The sequence below is a fragment of the Puma concolor genome, chromosome D4 (assembly GCF_028749965.1).
Source record: "Puma concolor isolate L17-30 chromosome D4, mPumCon1.1.hap2, whole genome shotgun sequence".
Classification (NCBI taxonomy): domain Eukaryota; kingdom Metazoa; phylum Chordata; class Mammalia; order Carnivora; family Felidae; genus Puma; species Puma concolor.
Genome location: NC_141679.1, coordinates 555,449 through 577,920, shown reverse-complemented (window position 1 = coordinate 577,920; position 22,472 = coordinate 555,449). Strand labels below are relative to the sequence as shown.

Here is a 22,472-nt window from a genome sequence, read left to right as displayed (position 1 = left end):
TCTCTGTTCCTTTTTGTTTTGTCTTGAATCAGGACCTAAGGAAGGTTTGTACGTGGTGGTAGTTGTGTTCTACATCTGCTTTCATCTGCAGCTCTTCGTTCCGCTTTTCTTTTCCCTTTTCCCCCCCCTTGCAAATTATTGTTTAGGAAATGGGTTTTATCTTGCAGAGTTTCATACAATGAGTTTTGCTGATTATGTCTCCATGGTCTAACTTAGACCACATCCTCTGTATTTTGTAGAAATTGGTACTTCATCTTGTGTTTATGTCCTTCAGCATGTATGTCATTGAGAGGTCACTGGTTTTTTTTATGATGGTATTCATTTGTATCTGGTTTTTCTCACTCAGTATTGTGTTTATAACAGTCCTTCATGTTTGTAGTTGTGGATCTTTTGTTGTAGTTTCTGTGCAAATAAATGGTCCACAATTTATGTATTTACATCACCTTTCTCTTTTCCATTTCCTTCTTACAACCTGATAGGTAACCACTGTGCTGAATTCGATGTTTCTTTCCATACATATTTTAATACTTTTGCTATCTCCCTAAATATTCGTAAACAGTATATAGCATTCTTATGCTTACCTTTTTTCTTTTTCAGATTTTTAAGTTTATTTATTTATTGAGACAGAATGCAAGCAGAGTAGAAAGAGAGAGGGAGAGAGAAAGAATCCTAAGCAGGCTCCACACTGTTAGTGCAGAGCCCAATGCGGGGCTCGAACCCACAAAGTGCGAGATCATGACCTGAGCTGAGACCAAGAGTCTGTCACCTAACCGACTGAGCCACCCAGGCAACCCTTATGCTTATCTCTAATCTCATACACTGTACTTACCCTGCACCTTGACTTTCTTTGGAAACATTAAGTTTTAAAGATTCATCTTGATACATGTAGCTTTAAGTTAATTTGTAACTGCTGTATAGTGTTTCATATAACAAATAGATTGCAAGATATTAATCCTTTTGATAGACATCTGAGTTGTTTTGAAGGGTATAGCCCTTTTTCTTTAATGTTTATTTATTTTGAGATACAGCGAGTGTGAGTGGGGGAGGGGCAGAGAGAGAGAGAGAGAGAGAGAGAATCCCAAGTAGGTTCCTCACTGTCAGCACAGAGCCTGATGTGGGGGTTGATCCCACGAACTGTGAGATCATAACCTGAGCCAAGATCAAGAGTGAGACGTTTAACTGACTGAGCCACCCAAGCTCCCCAGCCCTTTTTTTTTAATGGCAGCAAACAATGTTGCTAAGAACATTTTCTAATATAAATCCTTGTGTACTTACGCTGGAGTTTTCTTTGGCTTCTAGATTTCTACATATAAGGTCCCCATAATAGCTTGTGAGCTCCTAGAACTTTTAGAGGGTGTATTCTTCTGTAAGTAAACAAGTACATTCTCTTGGGATGAGCAGATTGTGCTGAAGTAAGCTGAATTACAGGAGAGTGTACTTCTGCCTGTTCCAAAAGGTAAACCGTTGTGGTGTAGAAAAATATTTGTTTTTTTATCTTTAAAGTTTTAGACACTGTACTATATATGAATGAATTGTGCACTACAATCTCTTTGTGTCTGGCCTCTCTTGTTCAAGATTATGTTTGTGAAAAGACATCTATGTTGTGTGTAGTAGACCATTATTTAATTTACCCATTGTACCACTGGTGAGCATTTAGGTAATGTCTAGTTTGGGGCTGTTACAGTAGTGCTACTGTGAACATTCTGGAGGTTGTCTTTGGGGAGCATATATACACACATCTCTTCTGTTGATTACATACCCAGGAGTGGAATTGCTGAATCGTAGGCTGTACCTACTATATTCAGCTCTCGTATGGGGGTTGGCAAACTGTGAGGTGCCAGATAGTATTCTAGGCCTTGTGGGCTGGATGGCCTCTCACACAAGTATTCAGCTCTGTCAAAACCATTCCTAGCCCTTGGGTTGTAAGAGGTGACAGGCAGACTTGGCCTGTGCCTTGTGGTTTGCCGCCTCCTACTCTAAGAGGTACCAGCGACTCCTCCAGCGTGTACTACAGCATTCTTGCCAGCACTTAGCATGTCCTGTCTTTTGTCTTGGCCATTCTATGGTCTATTTTTGTTTTTAACGTTTGACATAATTTTTGGACTTACTGGAAAGGTTACAAGAGTTCTCATTTCTCTTTCAGTGGTGGTCACCCGGTCACCATGTTTACATCATCTTTCTCTTCCTAGGGTGAGGGGTAAGACGGGGACCCTCTGAGAGTAGGTGGCAGGCATGATGTCCCTTTTCCTCTAAAGACTTCAGTACATATTTCTGAAAATCCATACTCTTCTCTTAGGTAATTGAAATTAGGGAATTGATCTTGATAAAATACCATCTAATCTGTTGGTTGATTGTGTTAATGCTTCCCTTAATGTCCTTTTCAGCAAAAGAGAATCCTAGGTTATGTGTTTTGTTCGGTCGCTGTGCCTCCAGCCTTCCTGGAACAGTTGTTCCTTGGTCTCTTTTTGATGACACTGACATTTCGGGAGTTCGGGCTGGTACTTTTTTCAGGTTTGTCTAGTGGTTAGTATGTGAATAAGGTGAAATTTGTAGAGCTCCTTTTTCTCAGGGCACTTTATTTAGAATGCAGTTGGTTTGGGTCAGGAAATGAGCTTTTCTGCTTTGTGGCTGTTTATTAATTTTTTTTCTTTTATTGAGTGCGTGCGCAGGTAGGGGAGGGGCAGAGAAAGCAGGAAAGAGAGAGAATGCCAAGCAGGCTCCACACTGTCCACGAAGAGCCTGATGCGAGACTCAAACTCACAAACTGTAACCCTCCCCCGCATGTGTGCATGCTCGCTCTCCCTCTCTGTCTCTCTCTCAAAATAAATGTTTTTAAAAATCACATTCATGTCTTTAAAAAATGATTCATTTTTGTATTTTGGAATAAAGGATAACTTTTTTTTTTAAACAGTTATTTTGTTGACCTAACTTTTTATAGATTTGTTATACAATAGGTCATTATAATAGTGAAATCTCTATTATATATTCCTGTTTATGTACTTAAAATGTTGTTTTTGTGACTACTAAAGTAACTGTTAAAACACTTTTGAAGAATATAAAAAATGTATTTGGAATTGTTTGCTTTATATTTTCTTTTTTTTTTTTTTTTTTTAAATTTTTTTTTTTTCAACGTTTATTTTTGGGACAGAGAGAGACAGAGCATGAACGGGGGAGGGGCAGAGAGAGAGGGAGACACAGAATCGGAAACAGGCTCCAGGCTCTGAGCCATCAGCCCAGAGCCTGACGCGGGGCTCGAACTCACAGACCGCGAGATCGTGACCTGGCTGAAGTCGGACGCCTAACCGACTGCGCCACCCAGGCGCCCCTATATTTTCTTTTTATAAATATGGCGATGGGTTTTTATTCTGGAAGTCTATTCTTTAGAATCAATTCCGTTTTCTTCTGTGTTATTATTACAAATTTTGTAAAAGGGTACTTCTCTCATTTTATCTCAGGATGTACAAGACCCTTCAGTGTTTGTAACTTTCCCTTTGGAGGAAGATGAAAATGTGTCTTTGGTGGCTTGGACAACCACTCCCTGGACTCTGCCAAGTAACCTTGCCCTGTGTGTTAATCCAGATATGCAGTACGTGAAGATTAAAGGTAAGCGTGAGCCGGGTTACTTACGACTGATATGGTAAAGATCGATTTAACTTATTTTGGGAAAGAATGAAAACTTACATTTCTTTTTGGAGTAAAAATAGAAGTTTTTGAAAAAGTGTTAGAACTTGAATGTCAAAATAACCTCTAAAAGTTTTTTTTTTTCATTTTTGGTTGAAAAAGTAAATGCACATAAAAATTAAAATAGAGATATAAAAAAAATAGTCCTTACAGTTTTCAGATTGTAATACACTTTTACACATCATCCCCACGTTACAGATGAGGAAGGAGCTGGAGATTCAGAGAGGTGGTATCTCATCGTTACTAGGAACGTGATGTGTGTTTTCTACACCACCAAGCAGTTAACCTAATTTAGACACTAGCTACCTGGAGACAGCGTCAGGCGTCAGATCCCACAGGTTAAGGGCTCAGTCCTACAGAACCACCTGTACCACCACACCCTCAACTGCAGATGTCATTTTCAAGTCCTGTGCTTCCGACAGACCATGACCCCTCTCCTTAGGTTGGATTAATGTGCTAGAGCAGCCCACAACTCAATGGTTTGTCGTGAAAGGATATTATAAAGGATGCACATAAACAATCAGATGAAGTACATAGCGGGAGGTGTGGAAGGGTCCTGAGCCCAGGAGCTTCTGCCTCCTACCTAACTGGGATGAGTTGCCCTCACAGCATGTAGATACTCTCACTAACCTGGACATACTCCACACCCCATCCTGTTGAGGTTTTATGGAGGCTTTGTGGCTATTGGTGTTTGAACTCAATCTCAGGCCCCTCTCCCCATCCCTAGGTGGGTGTTGGGGGGGGGGGTGGTGGTGAAAGTTCCAATCCTAAAGTGACTTGGGGGCTTTCCTAACATCTGTTCATTAACATAACAAAAGACACCTTTATGACTCTTAGCACTTAGGACTTTGCAAGGGTTTTAGGAGCTCTGCCAGGAATGGGGACTAAGACTGAAATATGTGTTTCTCAGAATTGATACCAGAACTTGAGAACTTTGTGCCTTTCAGATATTCCCTTGTAGAGAGCCAAAATCTTGATGAAGCCCTTTCCATGGAGACTTCTATGAAAAAATAAGATTGTTCCTTTAGGTTTGGGTAGTTTATGGAGGGAGGGGGAAGCCATGGAAAGGAAACCATAGCCAGAAAAGTAAGCACCTTATAAGACAGGTGACTTGATTCATAGCTGCTTGTGAGGCAGAGGAAAGATTCAAGAAAGGAATGGGAGGTGCGTGGGTCAGAAGACAGGTGTTTTCATCACTGCTTAGCTGGGCCTTGGGAACAGATGGGAGCAGTTCCTCCTGCTGGTGGCTGTGGGTGGAGAGCCTCTCTAGGCAGGACCCAGCCCCTGTGTCTCCCTGGGGCCAGTGCTGCTCTCTAGTGAGTCTGACGGCCTCAGGGGCCATTGGGCAGACACTTCAGCCCTGACCTTTGTCTGCCCACATGTGACCCACATACCTGGTGGGCCATGTGTCCTGAGTTTTATCCAGAAAATGTAGACTCCACTGACCATGAAGCTCCAACGCAGCCAGAGCTAGTGGGTGGCAGCGTTCGTTATTTTTAACAGCTTTTCAGCAGTTGCAGAGGTCTTCACAATGATCCATAGATTCTCGTGTTTCTAATGGTGAACTGCATGTATGTCATAGGCTCCAGTAAATCTTAGGATATATTTTACTTTACAAGTGGGAGTTTAAATTAGTCTGTTTTTATAAGGTGATTTGCCATTTGCTGTTAAATTTTAAGTGTTTGTACATTTATTCTAGCCTTGCTATTCCTAGGAAGGTTTCCTCCGGAAACACTCTAATAATGATACAAAGATACGTGCAAGAGCATTCATTACCCCAGTGTTCCTAGTACTAACAATCTGAAAACAGCTTAAATCCTAGTTTTAGTTGATGGGCTAAAATGACTTGCACTTCCACAGAAAGGAGTACTGGGTAGCTGTTTAGTCGAATAGAAAAGGCAATATATGCTAATATATGGAAAGATGTTCACAATATAGTGTGTGAAGGCAAACTGAAAACTGTATTGAGTTCTATCCCATAATTAGTAAAAAAAAAAAAAAAGTACGCATTCACATAAGATGTATGTGAGTATACATGTAGAAATAGACACTCAAGAGGCACCTGGGTGGCTCAGTCGGTTTAGCATCCAATTCTTGGTTTTGGCTCAGGTCATGGTCTCAGGGTCCGTGAGATCAAGCCCCATGTCGGGCTCTGTGCTTACAGTGTGGAGCCTGCTTGGGATTCTCTCTCCCTTTTCTTCTGCCCCTCCCCGACTCACACACACTCTGCCTCATAAATAAATAAACATTAAAAAAAAAAGAAATAGACACTCAAATGATAGTGTCTTGCATGGGGATATGGTTATGGAGGACTTTTACTCAGTGAGTTTCTTCATTTGTTAATGGGGCTCAAATTCACAAACGAAGATCATGACCTGACCCAAAGTCGGACACCTAACCGACTGAACCCACCCAGGCGCCCCAGTTAATGTTACGATTTTTAATTTTTTTTTTCAACGTTTGTTTAATCTGGAAAGATAAAGACAGAGAGAGAGTTGGGGGGGACAGAAAGAGAGGGAGACACAGAACCCGAAGCAGGCTCCAGGCTCCAAGCTGTCAGCATAGAGCCCATTGCAGGGTTTGAACCCACAAACCATGAGATTATAACCTGAGTCAAAGTCGGACGCTTAACCGACTGAGCCACTCAGGCGCCCAATGTTAAGATTTTTAAACATTTACGTATATGACTTTTGGTCGGAGAAAATAAAGATTAATATACTTAAAATGAGTAGAAGCTCAGTAAGCACACCTGCTGTTTCCGTCATCTTTGGGTCTGGAAAGCAGTGTGTGTTGGTGTCCTTGCCGCATTTCTCTGAGTGCTGAGCACAAGAAGTACAGGTGATACAGGACCCCAGGAGGGAGGAGTGTGCTAGTGTGCTTCTAGACTCCGCCGAAGTCTGAATGTCACCCAAGTCCACTTTTTCCCTTGCTCTCATAGATGTCATCAGAGGAAAATTGCTCATTTTAATGGAAGCCAGATTACCAGCCCTGTATAAACTGGAAACTGACTATGAAGTCCTTGAAAGGTAAGTATACAAATTACTGATTTGTATGTGTGGATATGTGTATGTCTTTCTTTAATCTTGAGAGGTGAGACACCTACTGCCCAAAAGGTTTCTTACTCAAGTTCGGTTTTAATATTCCTGCTGTGTATGTTCAGACCACATATTCCAGCATTAATGACTGCGAAACAACTAAACCAGCAGGCAGTGATGACTTGATGTGGCTGCAGTTTTGTTTCTTGGAGGGTTTTAGTCTAATTGTGAGTTTGCCTTTCTCCTTTTTCTAGATTTCCTGGTTCCTGTCTCAAAGGCAAGAAGTACAGGCCCCTGTTTGACTATTTTGTGCAGGTGAGTTCAGGGACCTGCCTGACGTGGGTCCTGCATAGCTGGGCACTGGGTCCCTGGAGTGTTATGATGCACCTGCAGTGGGAGGCACTGCGTTGCTGTCCCGTGGCTTGTGTGGGTTTCCCGTGGCTTGTGTGGGTATCTGTCGCCTGTATGGGTGTCCGTGGCTTGTGTGGGTTTCCCGTGGCTTGTGTGGGTATCTGTCGCCTGTTTGGGTGTCCGTGGCTTGTGTGGGTATCCCGTGGCTTGTGTGGGTATCCCGTGGCTTGTGTGGGTGTTGGGATCCAAAGTCTCTCTTGGTAGCAATAAAATTAAATTATATGTGTATTGCCTTCTTGTTTTAATAATTAAAATTGTATAGGAATTTTTTTAATACTTAAGTTATGAAAGGAAACACTTAAGTTTGAGAAGATTTATATGTATGTATTTTTATTGCTTATAGATTTTATTGCTTATAGATTTTCATCCTGGAAATCTATTGGTTTGGAGGTGTTTTGGTTTTGTTTCACGAATTTAAGATAGTGCTCAGAATAAAACCTTGTGTCTAACGATCAACAGAGTTCATGTCAAGGAAACTGATGAGGTGGGGGTTTTAAATCTAGGCATCAAGGCAAAGTTCATACATTTGGTAACCTAGTTTTCTTAAGAGTCATGAAGCAGTTTTATGTAGTTTTCGTTTTCTGCCAACAGAGAATCCATGGCTATCGTTGCCATGGAAACTCCACCACCACCAATAAAAGAACAGGGTCAGCAGGAAGTTCCTGTTGATCTCTATCTATATGTGTTGGAGTGAAATAGTGAACAACACCCTCAGACCAGGCTTTATGCCTTATGTGAAAATTATATTCAGCTGTACATAGTAGTTGGCAGAACCTTATACCACAGCCCAGGATAAAACATTTGCTTACCTCTGTTCTGGTTCAGGAACAGAGTTTGATTCATGCAGGTGATCTCTGCCATTTGGGCTCTGTCCACAGTGTCGCTCACATCTGTCTTCATTTTTGTGTGTGTTGAGTGTTTTCCTGTGTTTCTCATGTCCCAGTTACATTTGACCCTCGAACAACATGGGGGTCAGTAGCGCCAATCTGGGTGCAGTGACTTTTGACTCCCCCCAAAACGTAGCTGTTAATAGCCTACTGTTGACCAGAAGCCTTACCAATAACACAAATAGTTAATGTGTATTTTGGATTTTATATGTGTTATATACTGTATTCTTAAAGTAAGCAAGAGTAAAGAAAATATTATTAAAATCATAAGGGGACCCCTGAGTGCCTCAGTTGGTTAAGCATCCGGTTTCAACTCAGGTTTGTGAGTTCGAGTGGTTCGTGAGTTCCACTTGAGTTCTTGCGGTTCGTGAGTTTGAGCCCCATATTGGGCTGTGTGCTAACAGCTCAGAGCCTGGAGCCAGCTTCAGATTCTATGTCTCTCTGTCTCTCTCTCTACCCCTCCCCAGCTCACACACTCTCTCAAAAATCAATAAACATTAAAAAAGAAGAAAATTGTAAAGAAAACATATAGTAGTTTTTCTAGTAGTGTATTCATTGAAAAAATTTTTTGGTGGTTTAAACAATTCTGATACTTTGTTTTCCCAAACATTAAGTATGTATAAAAAGTTTCCACAAAAAGACACAAAGTACAAAGTCCTAGCACATCTTTTTGAAAAACCATTGCTGCTATTTATACTGTCCTAGAATAGAGAAAGCCAACTTTATTATCAGGTTAGCAGAATCATAATACATAAACCTGACAAAGCATTTGTGGAAAAAATACCAGCTAACTTATAAATACAGATGTGGCATTTCCAGGAACAATTGCTGAATTGATAATTGCACATACTAGGGCTGCAGCATGACATGGGCACATACGAATTTTTACAGAATCATACTTGTTCAGTGTCTTACAGGCTAAAGAAGAAAACGGCATCTCAGCTTGTACTGAAAAGCCTGTTTATGAAACTCAGCTTCCCCGTGTTTAATTCTCTTAGAGAATGAGGAATAAAGAAAACGTCTTCACTAAAAAAGAAAAAAATCTAAAATTGACCAGCCACCACAAAGGTGATGTCCTGCATCCTGGTGGCCTTGGCCCCGCAGTTGTAGCAGCAGGACAGCTGCCCCATCACCCTGGAGGTATGCCACTGGTCCGAGGCCATTGCAGCTGTGGCCACACGTGGGCTGAGGTGGCCTTCAGGGAGGAGTCTGCACCCGGCCAAGAAGGGCTCCAGGCTATGGCTGCCCTGGTGCAGCTTCAGAGCCTAGCTCCCAGAGGACTCAGGAAGCAGGGGTGACAGGGACACAGGTCTCCCTGCACGAGGCTGTCCCTGCCCTGTGGGCCTGGCCTGTTCTGCAGCCCAGCCCCCCGCCTGCCAGCCCTCATACTGGACCCCACCACGCTGTCGCCATACAACCTTCAACACTGCCTGTCCCCAGGGCTCCGGAGGCTGCTGACACCCTCAGCAGGCCTCTGGGAACTCAGGGCAGCAGGTATGACCTCTGCGCCAGTTGCCTTTGATTCACTTCCCTGGAGACTGGTGAATAATTGTCAGTAAGTGTCTTGTGGCTTTTGCCGTTCACTCTTAGGGAGAAAAGTGTGCTTAACTAGACCCGTGGTTCCAGCCTATGTTATTCCAGGGTCAACTGTAATGGCCTTCTTCCTCATTCCAGGTTGCTGCTGGTGGATTTCCCTGTGTTCCCTGTGAGCCCGCAGCTGTCAGCCAGCTCATTCCTCTCAAGTGGTCTCCATTTGGCCCATGTGCTTCCTAGCCACATCCTCTAATATTGCTTTATTTTTTTTTAATGTTTATTTATTTTTGGGAGAGAGTGCATGTGCCCATGAGTGGTGGGGGCGGGGGGCGTAGAGAGAGGGGAACAGAGGATCTGAAGCTGTCTTGGTGATGACAGCAGAGCCTGATGTGGGGCTCAAAGTCACAAATCACAAGATCATGACCTGAGCTGAAGTCAGACGCTCAACCAACTGAGCCACCCAGGCACCCCATAATGTTGCTTTAAACATATCCTTTGCTTCTGTCAGACTGGCCCTTTCTTTCCCTCCTTTCCTGCCTTTGTTTTCAGTAGGTTTTCCTCCTATTTATTTAATCCTTCGTCTTCTTTAAGGTGCTCAAGTACAACCCACACTTCAAGGCTGAACTCAGACACCATCTGAAAAACGTCTTTTGAAATGCCTCTGGTTTCTCCTTCTGAAAAATGTCATTACTCCATTCTTCTCTTATAGATCTTAACATATTCTGTTTTATGTCGGATTTTTTTTTAAACACCTATTTATTTTTGAGAGAGAGAGAGCGCGCGCGCACGCGCGCAAGTGGGGGAGGGGCAGAGAATGGGAGACACAGAATCCGAGGCAGGCTCCAGGCTCCAAGCTGTCAACACAGAGCCTGACATGGGGCTTGAACCCACGAACCACGAGATCATGACCTCAGCCAAAGTCAGACACTTAACTGACTGAGCCACCCAGGCATCCCTTGTCAGATTTGTTTTGTCTTGAAACTCTCTCACTAAATCTGTTACTCTTACCCTTTCTGACCCAGACCCTATTTGAGAATCCAGGGAGAGCTCAGTGCTCAGCAGATGGGCTCAAACACACCAGAGAGGAAGTCTGGGTTCAGTCAGAGGTCTTTCTGGAATGTGCACTTGGTCCATATTCCACTCAGATAGCTTCTGAATTTCTGGGACCTTCACTGAATTTTAGGCAGGTACTAGAAATTCTTTGACTTGGGGCAAAATCATCTGATGTATCCCTAAGATACACATGTTCTAAAATATTAAGTGGGAGCTATGGGGGTAGGTGCTACTTGTGGGGGCTGTGCTACAGCTCTGGTGACCACTGACCACCCATCCCTGGCAATTCAGGGTCCAGAACTGGACCGAGAGACAGGACCCCGTGGGGTTCCGCTGTCTGCTGCTAAAACAGCTCCCACTCGAACGTCAGGCTAAGGGCACACGTGTTCCCACTCCACATTTAAACTATTGAAGACACACCTATCAGCCTCTGTCCTCCCACACCAAAAATATTTCCAGGTGGTGTAGGTTACAGCAATGAGAAATTCCTGGCTGTTTTTCAAGTTTGATTTTAGGCAAGTGTCAAGGAATCAAAGAGCTGTGATGCAGTTAAAGATAGCATCGTTTTTGGAGCCAGAAGACCTTGAGTCAGGTTGTGTCCATCACTGTTGTGTATTTGGACAAACTATTTCATCTTTGTTCTGAGTTAGTTCATCGATGAAATGAAAATAGAATCAATATATTTGAAACACAGAAATACCGTGTGCCTTTTTCATAAGATCATTGGATTAAATGCGATTAAGTGTGAAAATCTATCCCGAAAGTAGTCTTCATGAAGACAGAAAGACCAGCAGAGAATCGGTTTGGCTGAGACAGTGTATTGGAAACACATAGGGAGAGGTGAAGGTGGAAGGAGGAGGTCTGTAGCATCACAGGTAGTAACCTGACTTTGCAACAGTGCGTCCCTCCGTGTCACAGTGCGCAGAGCGCCGTTAACCAGAGCTTGTCACTCCAGGCGCCCATTCTGGCTCCTTGAGGGTTTGCCCTGGTGGCAGGGCCGACAGAAAGGTGACTGGGAGTACCCCAGAGGTGCAGCGGGTTAGGGGACATTTTCTGAGGCTGCACAAAACTCTGCACACCAGGTGCTGGCGTGGCTGGGAGGTCAGCAGGACTCACAGAAAGCCCCATTTTGTGACTGGGGAAGTTCGAACATTTTCTCTGCATTTCTTCAGATAATTCTTCATGTAATTATTTCATTTTAGGTAATTATTTCTAAGTGATAAATTACAGAAAAGATGTATTGAGTTAGCATGTTTCTTCCCAGTCTGAATTATTCTGTCCTATCTCTGAAAATAATTTTGCGTGTTAGGAGTTTTTTCAGGCTCTTAGCAAATACTGTTATGAAATTAATCCTAAAATGTGTTCCATTCACTACACCCGCTGACCTTTCTGTTGCAGTGCAAGGAGAACGGCGCTTTCACGGTGCTCACCGACAGCTACGTGCGGGAGGAGGAGGGCACTGGAGTGGTGCACCAGGCTCCGTACTTTGGTGCTGTGAGTAGTAGAGCTCTCATAAGTGGGTCTCGTGTGTGCCATGAGCGTGTGTGTGCGCGAGTGTGCCCACGTGTGTGCGTGTGCGAGCGCACCTCATGCTTGCCCACATCACAGGGCCCAACACTTTGCAGGCTCACTGCCCCCAAAAGATGGCTTATCAAACTTATATCTGCAATTTTTTTCACCCTGAGCTCATCTCTGAAAGTGGTGAGCTAAATCCTGGGCATCCCCAGCCATTTGGTCTTTCTGAATGAAAGGCATTCTTTGTTTTCATTCATTCGTAATATACTCACCGTGCCCTCTACTCTCTACCGTGTGCAGTTCTGTGCGGTCACCGTGACTGTCAGAGTGCTGAGAGGTGGTATCACCTCCACTGTGCTCGTCCGAACACTGTGATGAGAGGACAGAATTTGACCTCTTCAAAGCAAGATGGTGTGGTTAATTTTACATGTTGCCCAGAGTAATTTTTCCAAAAATGCAATTCTTTTGATGTAACTTGTGTATGAATAAAACACCCACTGGGGACCTACCTACGTACTCTTCTCAGCTTGATCGTTTTGTCAGTGAGAGTGAAGCTAGTCTGTCTCCATTCATCATTTGCTTTCATACTTAACCTTGGCAGAGATTTTTATTATGGAAATCTTCAAACATACCCGGAAGTAGAGAGATGTTATAATAAATCCTTATGTTCACATCACCCACCTGCAGTGATCCGTTTTATCCTCTTCCTTCTCCTCTTCCGCCCACACCTTCTCTACTTAGGACTGAGGGTTTTGAAACAAATCCTCAGCATCGTGGTCTTCATCCGTACACATCTGTGACTGATCAGAACTTTCATTTTTAATATGCTACCATGCCACTGTTGCACCCAGTAAAGTTAATGCTTCCTTAATATCACAAAATTGAATATGACGGAAGCATTCTTAATAATACTCTTTACTAGGTTTTAAGAACTAGTCAGATTTTAGTTACTCATGATAGTTTTCAAGTCAACTAAAGTATGACTTCTTCACTGATAATAAATTTTAAAAAAACTTGGTTTTAAAATGTGCTTTAGTTTTTCCTTTAAAATTGTATTTGTCACATACTGGGTATGTTTGGATTTTTATTTTTTAGGTTCCACGTAGGAGTGAATTCATATGTTGTCTTTTTCTGTCTGGTTTATTTCACTTAGCATAATACCCTCTGAGTCCATCCATGTTGTCAGGAATGGCAAGATCCCATTCTTTTTTATGGCTTAAAAATACTCCATTGTATATTTACCACATGGTCTTTGTCCATTCATCTGTTGGACACTTGGGTTGTTTCCACATCATTGCTTTGTAAATAATGCTGCAGTAAACATAGGGATGCATATATATTTTTGAATTACTATTTTCTTCAGGTAAATAGCCAGGACTGGATTTCCTAGACCATATGATATTTCTATTTTTAATTTTTTGAGGAACCTCCATTCTGTTTTTCCCAACACCATTTATTAGAGACTGTCTTTTCCCCGTTGTATATTCTTGCTTCCTTTGTCATAGATTAATAGACCATACAAACATGGCTTTATTTCTGGGCCCTCTGTTCTTTTCTATTGATCTGTGTGTCCATTTTTGTGCCAGTGCCATACTGCTTTGATCACGACGGCGTTGCAGTGTGCCTTGACATCTGGGAGTGCAGCACCTCTAGCTTTACTCTTTCTCAAGGTTCCTTTGACCATTTGGAATCTTCTGTGGTTCAAGAAAATTTCAGTAGTATTTGTTCTAGTTCTGTGAAAAATGCTATTGGTGTTTTGGATAGGGATTGCATGTGTCCTGTAGATTGCTTTGAGTACTATAGTCATTTTAACAATATTTGTTCTTCCAGTCCATGAGCATAGAATTTCTTTCCATTTGTTTGTGGCATTTTCAATTTCTTTTATCAATGTTTTATATTTTCAGAGTACAGAGAGGTTTTTCACCTCCTTGGTTAAGTTTATTCCTAGGTATTTTATTATTTTAGTGTAATTGTAAATGGAATCATTTTCTTAATTTATCTTTTCTGCTGCTTCATTATTAGTGTCTACAAACACATCAGATTTCTGTGTATTAATTTTGCATCCTGCAACTTTACTGAGTTCATTTATTCTAATAGTTTTTTGGTGGAGTCTTTAGAGTTTTTTGTATATGGTCATCATGTCATCTGCTAAGTGGCAGTTGAACTTCTTTCTTACCAATATGGATGTCTCTTTTTTTTTTTTTTTTTTTTTTTTTGTCTAATTGCTGTTGCTAGGACTTCTAGTACTGTGTTGATTAAAAATGGTGAGAGTGGACATCCTTGTTCCTCATCTTGAAGGAAAAGCTGTCAGTTTTTCACCATCTAGTATGATACTAGCTGTGGGTTTTCCATAGATGGCCACTATTAAGTTCCCTCTAAACCCACTTTCTTGAGGGTTTTTTACATGAATGGATGTTGAGTTTTGTCAAGTGCTTCTTCTGCATCTTTTGAGATGATCATATGGTTTTTACCCTTCATTTTGTTAATGTGGTGTATCACATTGATTTATTTGTGGATATTGAACCACCCTTGCATCCCCAGAGTTAATCCCACCTGATTGTGGTGAATGATTCTTTTACTATAGTGTTGAGTGCAGTTTGTGAATGTTATGTTGAGTATTTGTGCAAGTATGTTCACCAGGGGTACATGTGTGTCCTCTTCCTTCTCACTTAGTGGATGCTCTGCTGTATATAGGGGTCTGTGAAGTAATGGCTGGAAAGATGATGTAGTCCCTGTCCAACTATAAGGGGGTATCTGAATGGTCCTGAATTAACTTCAGGTGAGAGGATAATTAAAGTCGATTAAGTCGTATGTCAGAAGACAGAGCATTCTCTTGTGAATCAGTCACTTCCCACACTCCTGTCTTGAATACACTTAACCTGTTTCATTCTCCCCAGGATGACTATCGGGTCTGTATGGACTTCAGCATCATTCAGAAAGACTCTCCTCCTGTTTGCCCTGTGGATGCTTCAGGCTGTTTCACAGCAGAAGTGACAGATTTCACAGGACAGTATGTGAAGGTCTGTGTCTGTAGGACAGAGAAAGGTGTGGATTTCATCATATTTCTTTGTTTAATCAGCTTCTTATTAAGTAGCTTCATATCTGGATTTTTTTCTTTTCCAGGAAATTTTTTTTTTATTTGGTTTGGTTTCAGCACATAAAACCAGAAAGATAGATATTATCGGCCACATTGTAAGCGTCTAGTATCTTGAGAGGAAGTATGTTATAGTTTCAAAGGCAGGAAACTAGGCTCGGATTGGTAACCCCCAAACCAGCTTTGTGGCCTTGGGGCAGCCATGGCTGGTGGAAGACTTCACTATCTTATGTGGTGTAGAAGTGCTTAATAAGTACCTAAAGGTAGACTGTGCCCAAAATGTGGGCTGGGTATTTTTATAATACATGTGTCATTTTTGCCTTTTATTCATAGTAAACATATCAAAATATCAGATTGTAGTAATGTACATAATTATATTGTGTTACCAAGTATTGTAGGATATTTTAATGACTGTGCATTTATTTTTCTAACAGGATGCTGACAAAAACATCATCAGGACCCTGAAGGAAAAAGGCCGACTTCTTGTTGCTAGCACCTTCACTCACAGCTACCCTTTCTGCTGGAGGTGAGAAAAAGCAAAGACTTACAGCTCAAGCTTCTAGTCTGTGGGGACATGTAGTGTGTGCACCCACTTTTGTCAATCTGGGGTTCCCCTCATTTGTGTCCTTTAGGGTTCATGTTTGGAAACTGCCCTCTTGAATTCCATGAATATGTGTAGTTATTGTTTTCCTCAGCAGTTGTCTGAGAACTATCATTGTAGACAAATATTTGGTGTCAGGTCCACATTTCTTTAGGTGAGACTGATCTCTACCATTTCCTGGTGGAATTTAGTGAGAGATATACCATGATACAAGTTTGAATACAAGATCATACTATGAAGAGGTGGGTGAAAATGGAATGTTTGGGACATCAAGTTCTGTTCCCACATTTCCTTTTTGCTGAAATTGACATCATTTCTTAGATAGCTATCACACACCAGCAGAACTATATTTTCCTTCTTGTTCAATTTTGTTTTTAAATGTCTATTTTTGAGAGAGAGAGAGAGAGAGACAGCATGAGCAAGAGAGGGGCAGAGAAGGAGGGAGATACAGAATCCAAAATAGGCTCCAGGCCCTGAGTTGACAGCACAGAGCCCGACGTGGGGCTTGAACTCTCGTGAACCGCGAGATCACGACCTGTGTCAAAGTAGGATGCTTAATCGACTGAGCCACCCAGGCACCCCTTCGTGTTCTTTTTTTTTTTTTTTTTTAATGTTTATTTATTTTAAGAGAGTGTGAGTGGGGAAGGGTCAGAGAGAGAGAGAGGGCGAGAATCACAAGCAGGCTCTGTGGTGACATAGGGCTTGAACTTAGGAACTATGAGATCATGACCTGACCTGAAATCAAGAGTTGGACACTTAACCAACTGAGTCACCCAGGCGCCCCTATTTTTCTTTTTAATCTTTTATTAACTTTTGCCTTCTTGGTGTTGTGGAGATGACCAGTACCAAGGACGTAGGCATTAGTATTTGCAATAAAAACAAGTATTAGCAGAAGGCCAAATAGGTGGTGGTGACGTCAGTAAGAAACTAAAAGTTGGCCTTACCCTGGGTGCCTGCACACCTCAGTCTAACCAGCACATCCTGCATTGTTGCTTCCCCAGGTCAGACACCCCCCTCATTTACAAAGCAGTGCCTAGCTGGTTCGTACGGGTGGAGCACATGGTGGACCAGCTGTTGAAGAACAATGACCTGTGTTACTGGTGAGCAGTGAGATGTGTGTCTTCACAATGTCCTGTGTCCTTGGGTAGGGAGCATTGGCTTATCATTGTCCCCAAATATAGTAGTTCTAAGGGTCATCTTTTATTAAACACTATAATAATAGCTATTTTTTATTCTGTATTTTCAACACCGTGAAATTACCTAAATAATATTATATAAGAGAAGTAGCATCCTTTCTGTGATAAGGCATATGGAGGGAGCATTTTTGTTTTCTGTTAGCCTTAAATAACAGTCATTTTAAGGATATATGTTTATATTTTAATGTACCTACAAAAGCCATTTGTGCTTACTGCTCTGACACATGCTGAGCTCCTGGACCATGCTCTCTGATCTGTTTATTGCAGGGTCCCAGAGTTTGTGCGAGAAAAGCGATTTGGAAATTGGCTAAAAGATGCACGTGACTGGGCAATTTCCAGAAACAGATACTGGGGCACCCCTATCCCCCTGTGGGTCAGTGATGACTTCGAGGAGGTGAGGCCATGCATTCTGTTGATTTTTGCTAAAGCACCTCATTTGTGTGTCTGATACTATTTCTTTTCTCTTTGCTCCTTTCTTATTTCATCTGTTTCTCTTTATTCTTCCTAGAATCATATAAATAAGAATTTGGGGGGAGGGACAGTTAACTTATTTTTACTTCTGTTAAATATTTTTAAATTGTATTTATCACTCTGTGTTGCTCACCCCCTTTTCTCTCCTTGTGAGTAACTGATAATCGGAATGGAGACTCCACACCTGCACTGTGCCATAGCATGTGAATCTACCCTCATAGCAGTGTAAAGGGAAGGCTTAAAAAACATTACCAGGGATGCCTGGGTGGCTCAGCCAGTTAAGCATCCAACTGTCGGTTTCCGCTCAGGTCATGATCTCACGGTTTCATGAGTTCAAGCCCCATGTCATGCTCTGCGCTGACGGTGCAGAGCCTGCTTGGGATTCTCTCTCTCCCACTATCTGCCCCTCTCCTGCTCACACCATCTCTGTCTCTCTCAAAATAAATAAATAAAGTTTTAAAAATTTAAAAATTACCAAAGCATTGCCAACCTTACGTTTTATAAAGCCGAATGATTATGTGTGTAAATACGCATACGTGTCTGTAGATATACCCCCATGGCGGCCTTTGGCATGAAGACTACAAGACATGAAAAAAACAGCAGTTAGGTAGCCAAGTCTGAGGGCTAAGGAAAGGGCTGTGCGTGCTCCCTAGGGAGCAGACACCCCCGGTGAGACCCCCAGCAGTTCCTGCTTGGGCTGCCCAGCTGGAGGCAATCCTGAGTGAGGTGTTGTGATCTCATTAGTTTGATCCGGTCCATGCACAATAATTTACTTCTAGCTTTGACTTGGAAAGATTCCAGATTAAAGAGCCAAATTCAAGTGCTGAGAAGAAACTAAGATGCCTCAGAATAATAGTCGAGGCATTTCATTTATGCTGGTTGCTAGTAAACCCTCAAAAGTACGTGTTGAGTGGATGCTGTTAGGTCCTCTCCATGTAGGGACTCCTGATATAGTGGAGCCCTCTCATCTCCTCAGTGACCTGCAGCCTTTGATGACGTAAGCCACATTACTGACAGCCATCCTGAAAGTCAGAGGTTTCCAAAACTAAGTGTGAATGTTGCGTAAAGTAAAGCTGTGTGGTCTTTGGCTCTGAGATTCTTCTGCCTTTTGACTTTGCTTTGACAGGTAGTATGCATTGGATCAATGGCAGAGCTTGAAGAACTGTCAGGAGCGAAGGTCTCTGATCTCCACAGAGAGAGGTCAGTCTCTGAACGTCCGCTTTTCTTTGTTCCATCATTTAGAGAGCACCCGGCTAGGTGCTGGGGAGACGTCTGTAGAACAGATCTCAGAGCTACGTGTCGGAATCAAGTACTGGTTTGCTGAGTTACTTTGTTGGTGACTCGGGTCATGTTCACGAAGGGTGGCCTCTGTCCTGGAGTTGGATGTCGGGTGACTATGGTATGAATCCCCCAGATTGAGCATCACAGTGCCCTCTGACAGCCTGTGATAACTACCAGTGTTTCTGTTTGCAGATGAAAGCTTGATAGGTATCGTGTTTCCTCTTGGTAATTAGACCGCAAGTTGCTCTGTAGTTAGAACTAATAGAAGTGGCTTTGCTTTGTTTCTTAGCATTGACCATCTGACCATCCCTTCCCGTTGTGGGAAGGGGGTGTTGCGTCGTATCTCTGAGGTGTTTGACTGTTGGTTCGAGAGTGGCAGCATGCCCTATGCTCAAGTTCATTATCCATTTGAAAACAAGAGGGAGTTTGATGATGCATTTCCTGCAGACTTCATTGCCGAAGGCATTGACCAAACCAGAGGATGGTATGTTCTTTGTTCTTTCAAGAATTTTACTGATTTCATTTTATTGGATTTCAGGGTATTTTACTGAGCACCTAACATCGATTAGCTGGGTGCTGGAGGGATTGTGTCAAACAAGACAGGCTCTGTTCTTGCCCTCTGCCCCTCACCACCCAACATATTATTACAGTGTCTTTTGAGGGACTCCTGGATGGCTAAGTCAGTTAAGTGTCTGACTTTGACTCAGGTCATAATCTTGTGGTTCGTGAGTTCAAGCCTCACATCAGGCTCTCTGCTATCTACACAAAGCCTTCTTTAGATCCTGTCCCCTTGTCTCTGCCCTCATATGCTCTCGTGATCTCTCTCTCTCTCTGTTTGAAAAATAAACATAAAAATAAGTAAATAATAAAGTTTCTTTTGTGTAGAGATCTCTCACTGCGGTAAAGCTGTTTTAGAGTTTGAATTATTTCATTGACATTTTGGAATAGAGAGATTTGTTATACTTGAAGGTTAAGTGATATAAAACAAAATGTATGTTCTTACTCATTTTAAACAAGCTATTCAAATGTTTAATGAGTACTTACATGTAAGATAATGATTTGGGTGCTACAGATTTAAAGAATACTTGGAAGAGTACTCAGATGTTAAAGCTAGCCTCATAAAATCAACATTCTAAAAAATCCAGACTTGGGGGGACAAAAGCAAGGAGGGGAAGGCTTTTGGCATTGTTTTTATCTGGTGCCTGTTTAAAGCAGTACCCTTGTCTTGTGGGTTAGAAAAAGGTGAGTTCCCTTCTCATGGATGAGAAATTTGGCTGGCCCAGGTTCTAATTCCACTTTGATTAGTAATGTTTTTACAACAGTGTTTCAGGAACATTAGTGTCATTTTCTACTTTTACATCTTGCAATAGACATCACAAGTTGAATTCCAGTCTTAACGTTCCAGAAAGTGCCATTTTCAGCCTCCAATCCATTTATCTTTAGGAACAGGTCCAAAGCCCTTCTTAGGGAAGGCCAGATGCCTCACCAGCAGGTTATGTCCCTGGGGGGGTGGCGATGTCTGCCAGCCCTTGACAGTCCTGTGGGTCCCTCGGTGCACGTCTCTCCCCGCCTGCCTCAGGCTCAGGCTGCCTGTCCTGGCAGCCAGGACCTCCTGACCCACCTTCAGAGGAAGGCTGTCTGGTCCACCCTCAACCGTCCATGTCCTGTCATGTCTTGGGGTGCAAAACCAGGTTGGAAGTGACACTGGAGCATCACTCACTAGGGTGGCTGCAGGGATGTGGTGGAGTTCAGGGAACAAGCGAGCTAGCAAGGCAGCAGTGTGCGTGGCGTCTGGCAGAGCATTCTCTAGTCTCTGCTGTCTGACTTTTGGGGGAGAGTGCCTTCTGCATCTTCTGTCCTCAGACTGTCTCATGTGACATTATGCTAAGGCCACACACACCTGGATTTTCAGCCTGGCATGTCTAGGGGTCCCGAGAGGCTGCCAGCTGGCCCCTGAGGAGGGCGGCAGTTCTGTCCTCAGCTGCTGGGGTACTTTATTAGCTTTCAGTCACATTTTCTGTTTTCTGACCTGATTTGTCTGCAGTGGGGTCCTGTGTGGTTTTTCAGCACACCCCCAAATGTTTCCAGTGTCACCAGCCAAGAACCTTTGTCATAAACAATAAGGGTAACTGATCTAAAATAGAAATTTAGTACTATAAATAAACATAGTCTTTTTTCCTTTGCTCAGATTCCTTTTCTGTTGTTGCTGATCTGTTTATGGGTTTTTTCCAGGTTTTACACCCTGCTGGTGCTGGCCACGGCTCTCTTCGGACAGCCGCCTTTCAGGAACGTGATTGTGAACGGGCTCGTCCTGGCCAGGCAGGTGCTTGTCCCTGGCCCTTTGCTCTAGCAGCCATGGTCCGGGCGGGTCTAGCCATTTCTTGTGGCTGCTCTTCCCTTCTCTTCCCTTACCTTCCCTCCCCTCCCCTCCCCTCCCCTCCCTTCCTGCCCACTTCTCTCCCAGTGTCGGTCCCTCCCAGGGAGAAGGGCAGACTGGAGAGTGAGGCCTGAGGGGGGTGGGGGCATGCATCCTGTGATAAAGTACATTCGCTGCTGGTACTTATTTAATCTGTACCCTGGTCCTTTAATAAAGATTTTTTTTGTCTTTTTAACATGAGGGAACTATGGGTTCTAGAGATTTTCGAAGTCATAGAGGATTCTTATTTTTTTTTTTTCTATTACCCGTAGTCATTAAAAGTCAAGTGCAGGGGCGCCTGGGTGGCGCAGTCGGTTAAGCGTCCGATTTCAGCCAGGTCACGATCTCGCGGTCCGGGAGTTCGAGCCCCGCGTCAGGCTCTGGGCTGATGGCTCAGAGCCTGGAGCCTGTTTCCGATTCTGTGTTTCCCTCTCTCTCTGCCCCTCCCCCGTTCATGCTCTGTCTCTCTCTGTCTCAAAAATAAATAAACATTAAAAAAAAAAAATTAAAAAAAAAAAAAAAAAGTCAAGTGCAAATTACTAAAAATAAGAAGTAAACATTTACATAGATACCTTGCCTTGTGTTTTCCGAGGCAGGACATTGTGCAGGCCCTGCTGTGAGTGTTTCGTTTTCTGTCATCAGAGCCCCAGAACTGACGTGGGTCCTTTTCTTATCCCATTTGGACATTTGAGGAGTTTGAGATACAGAATAAGCAACTTGCTCAAAGTAACACAGCCAACGATGATAAAGTCACCTTGTGCACACAGGGAATCTGGCTCTACTGTCTGTGCATCTTTGGAGTTTTTTTAATTGAAAACATTATTGAATCGTAGATTTGTGTACAGTTGTGCAGCAGTAACAGAGAGCCCTGGTGTGCTTTGCCAGGTCACACTTTTCAGACCCAGCATCATCACCGCCCCATCCTGTTCAGCCCCCTGTCTCACATGTACACCCATTTGCTGGCGTGCTTAGTTGCACACAGTTACCACACATGTAGGTGCCTGTGCCCACCAGCACGGTCAAGGTACTAGACTGTTTTGGCATCCCAGGACTCCCCCCCCCACCCCCACCCCCACCCCCACCCCCCGCACCATTGCCCCTGGCCTCCCAGCAACCACTAGTCTGCTCTTCATCTCTGATTCCATCACTTCAAGTTCTGTTATGTGAATGGAATCCTACCCTCTATGACTTAGGGCCTGGCTTTGCCACTCAGTGAAATGCCCTGGAGATTCCTCAGGAAAGTTGTGTCCTTGGTGGAGCAGTGCTCCGGGTGCGGGTGACAGCAGCTTGACCATAGC

At 43.1% G+C, this 22,472-nt stretch overlaps 1 protein-coding gene across 2 annotated transcripts in view; it reads left to right on the top strand.

The window, feature by feature from the left end:
* Window positions 1–22,472, top strand: part of IARS1 (isoleucyl-tRNA synthetase 1) — a 68,410-nt gene that overhangs the window by 15,965 nt on the left and 29,973 nt on the right. For both annotated transcript variants that reach the window (XM_025931532.2, XM_086684742.1), the window contains exons 7-17: window positions 3,456–3,603; window positions 6,620–6,707; window positions 6,971–7,031; window positions 11,999–12,094; window positions 15,013–15,135; window positions 15,644–15,735; window positions 16,812–16,910; window positions 17,274–17,400; window positions 18,604–18,677; window positions 19,048–19,242; window positions 20,991–21,077. In XM_025931532.2, coding sequence (XP_025787317.1) covers window positions 3,456–3,603; window positions 6,620–6,707; window positions 6,971–7,031; window positions 11,999–12,094; window positions 15,013–15,135; window positions 15,644–15,735; window positions 16,812–16,910; window positions 17,274–17,400; window positions 18,604–18,677; window positions 19,048–19,242; window positions 20,991–21,077 — 1,190 coding nt within the window. The remainder of the gene's footprint in view (window positions 1–3,455; window positions 3,604–6,619; window positions 6,708–6,970; window positions 7,032–11,998; window positions 12,095–15,012; window positions 15,136–15,643; window positions 15,736–16,811; window positions 16,911–17,273; window positions 17,401–18,603; window positions 18,678–19,047; window positions 19,243–20,990; window positions 21,078–22,472) is intronic.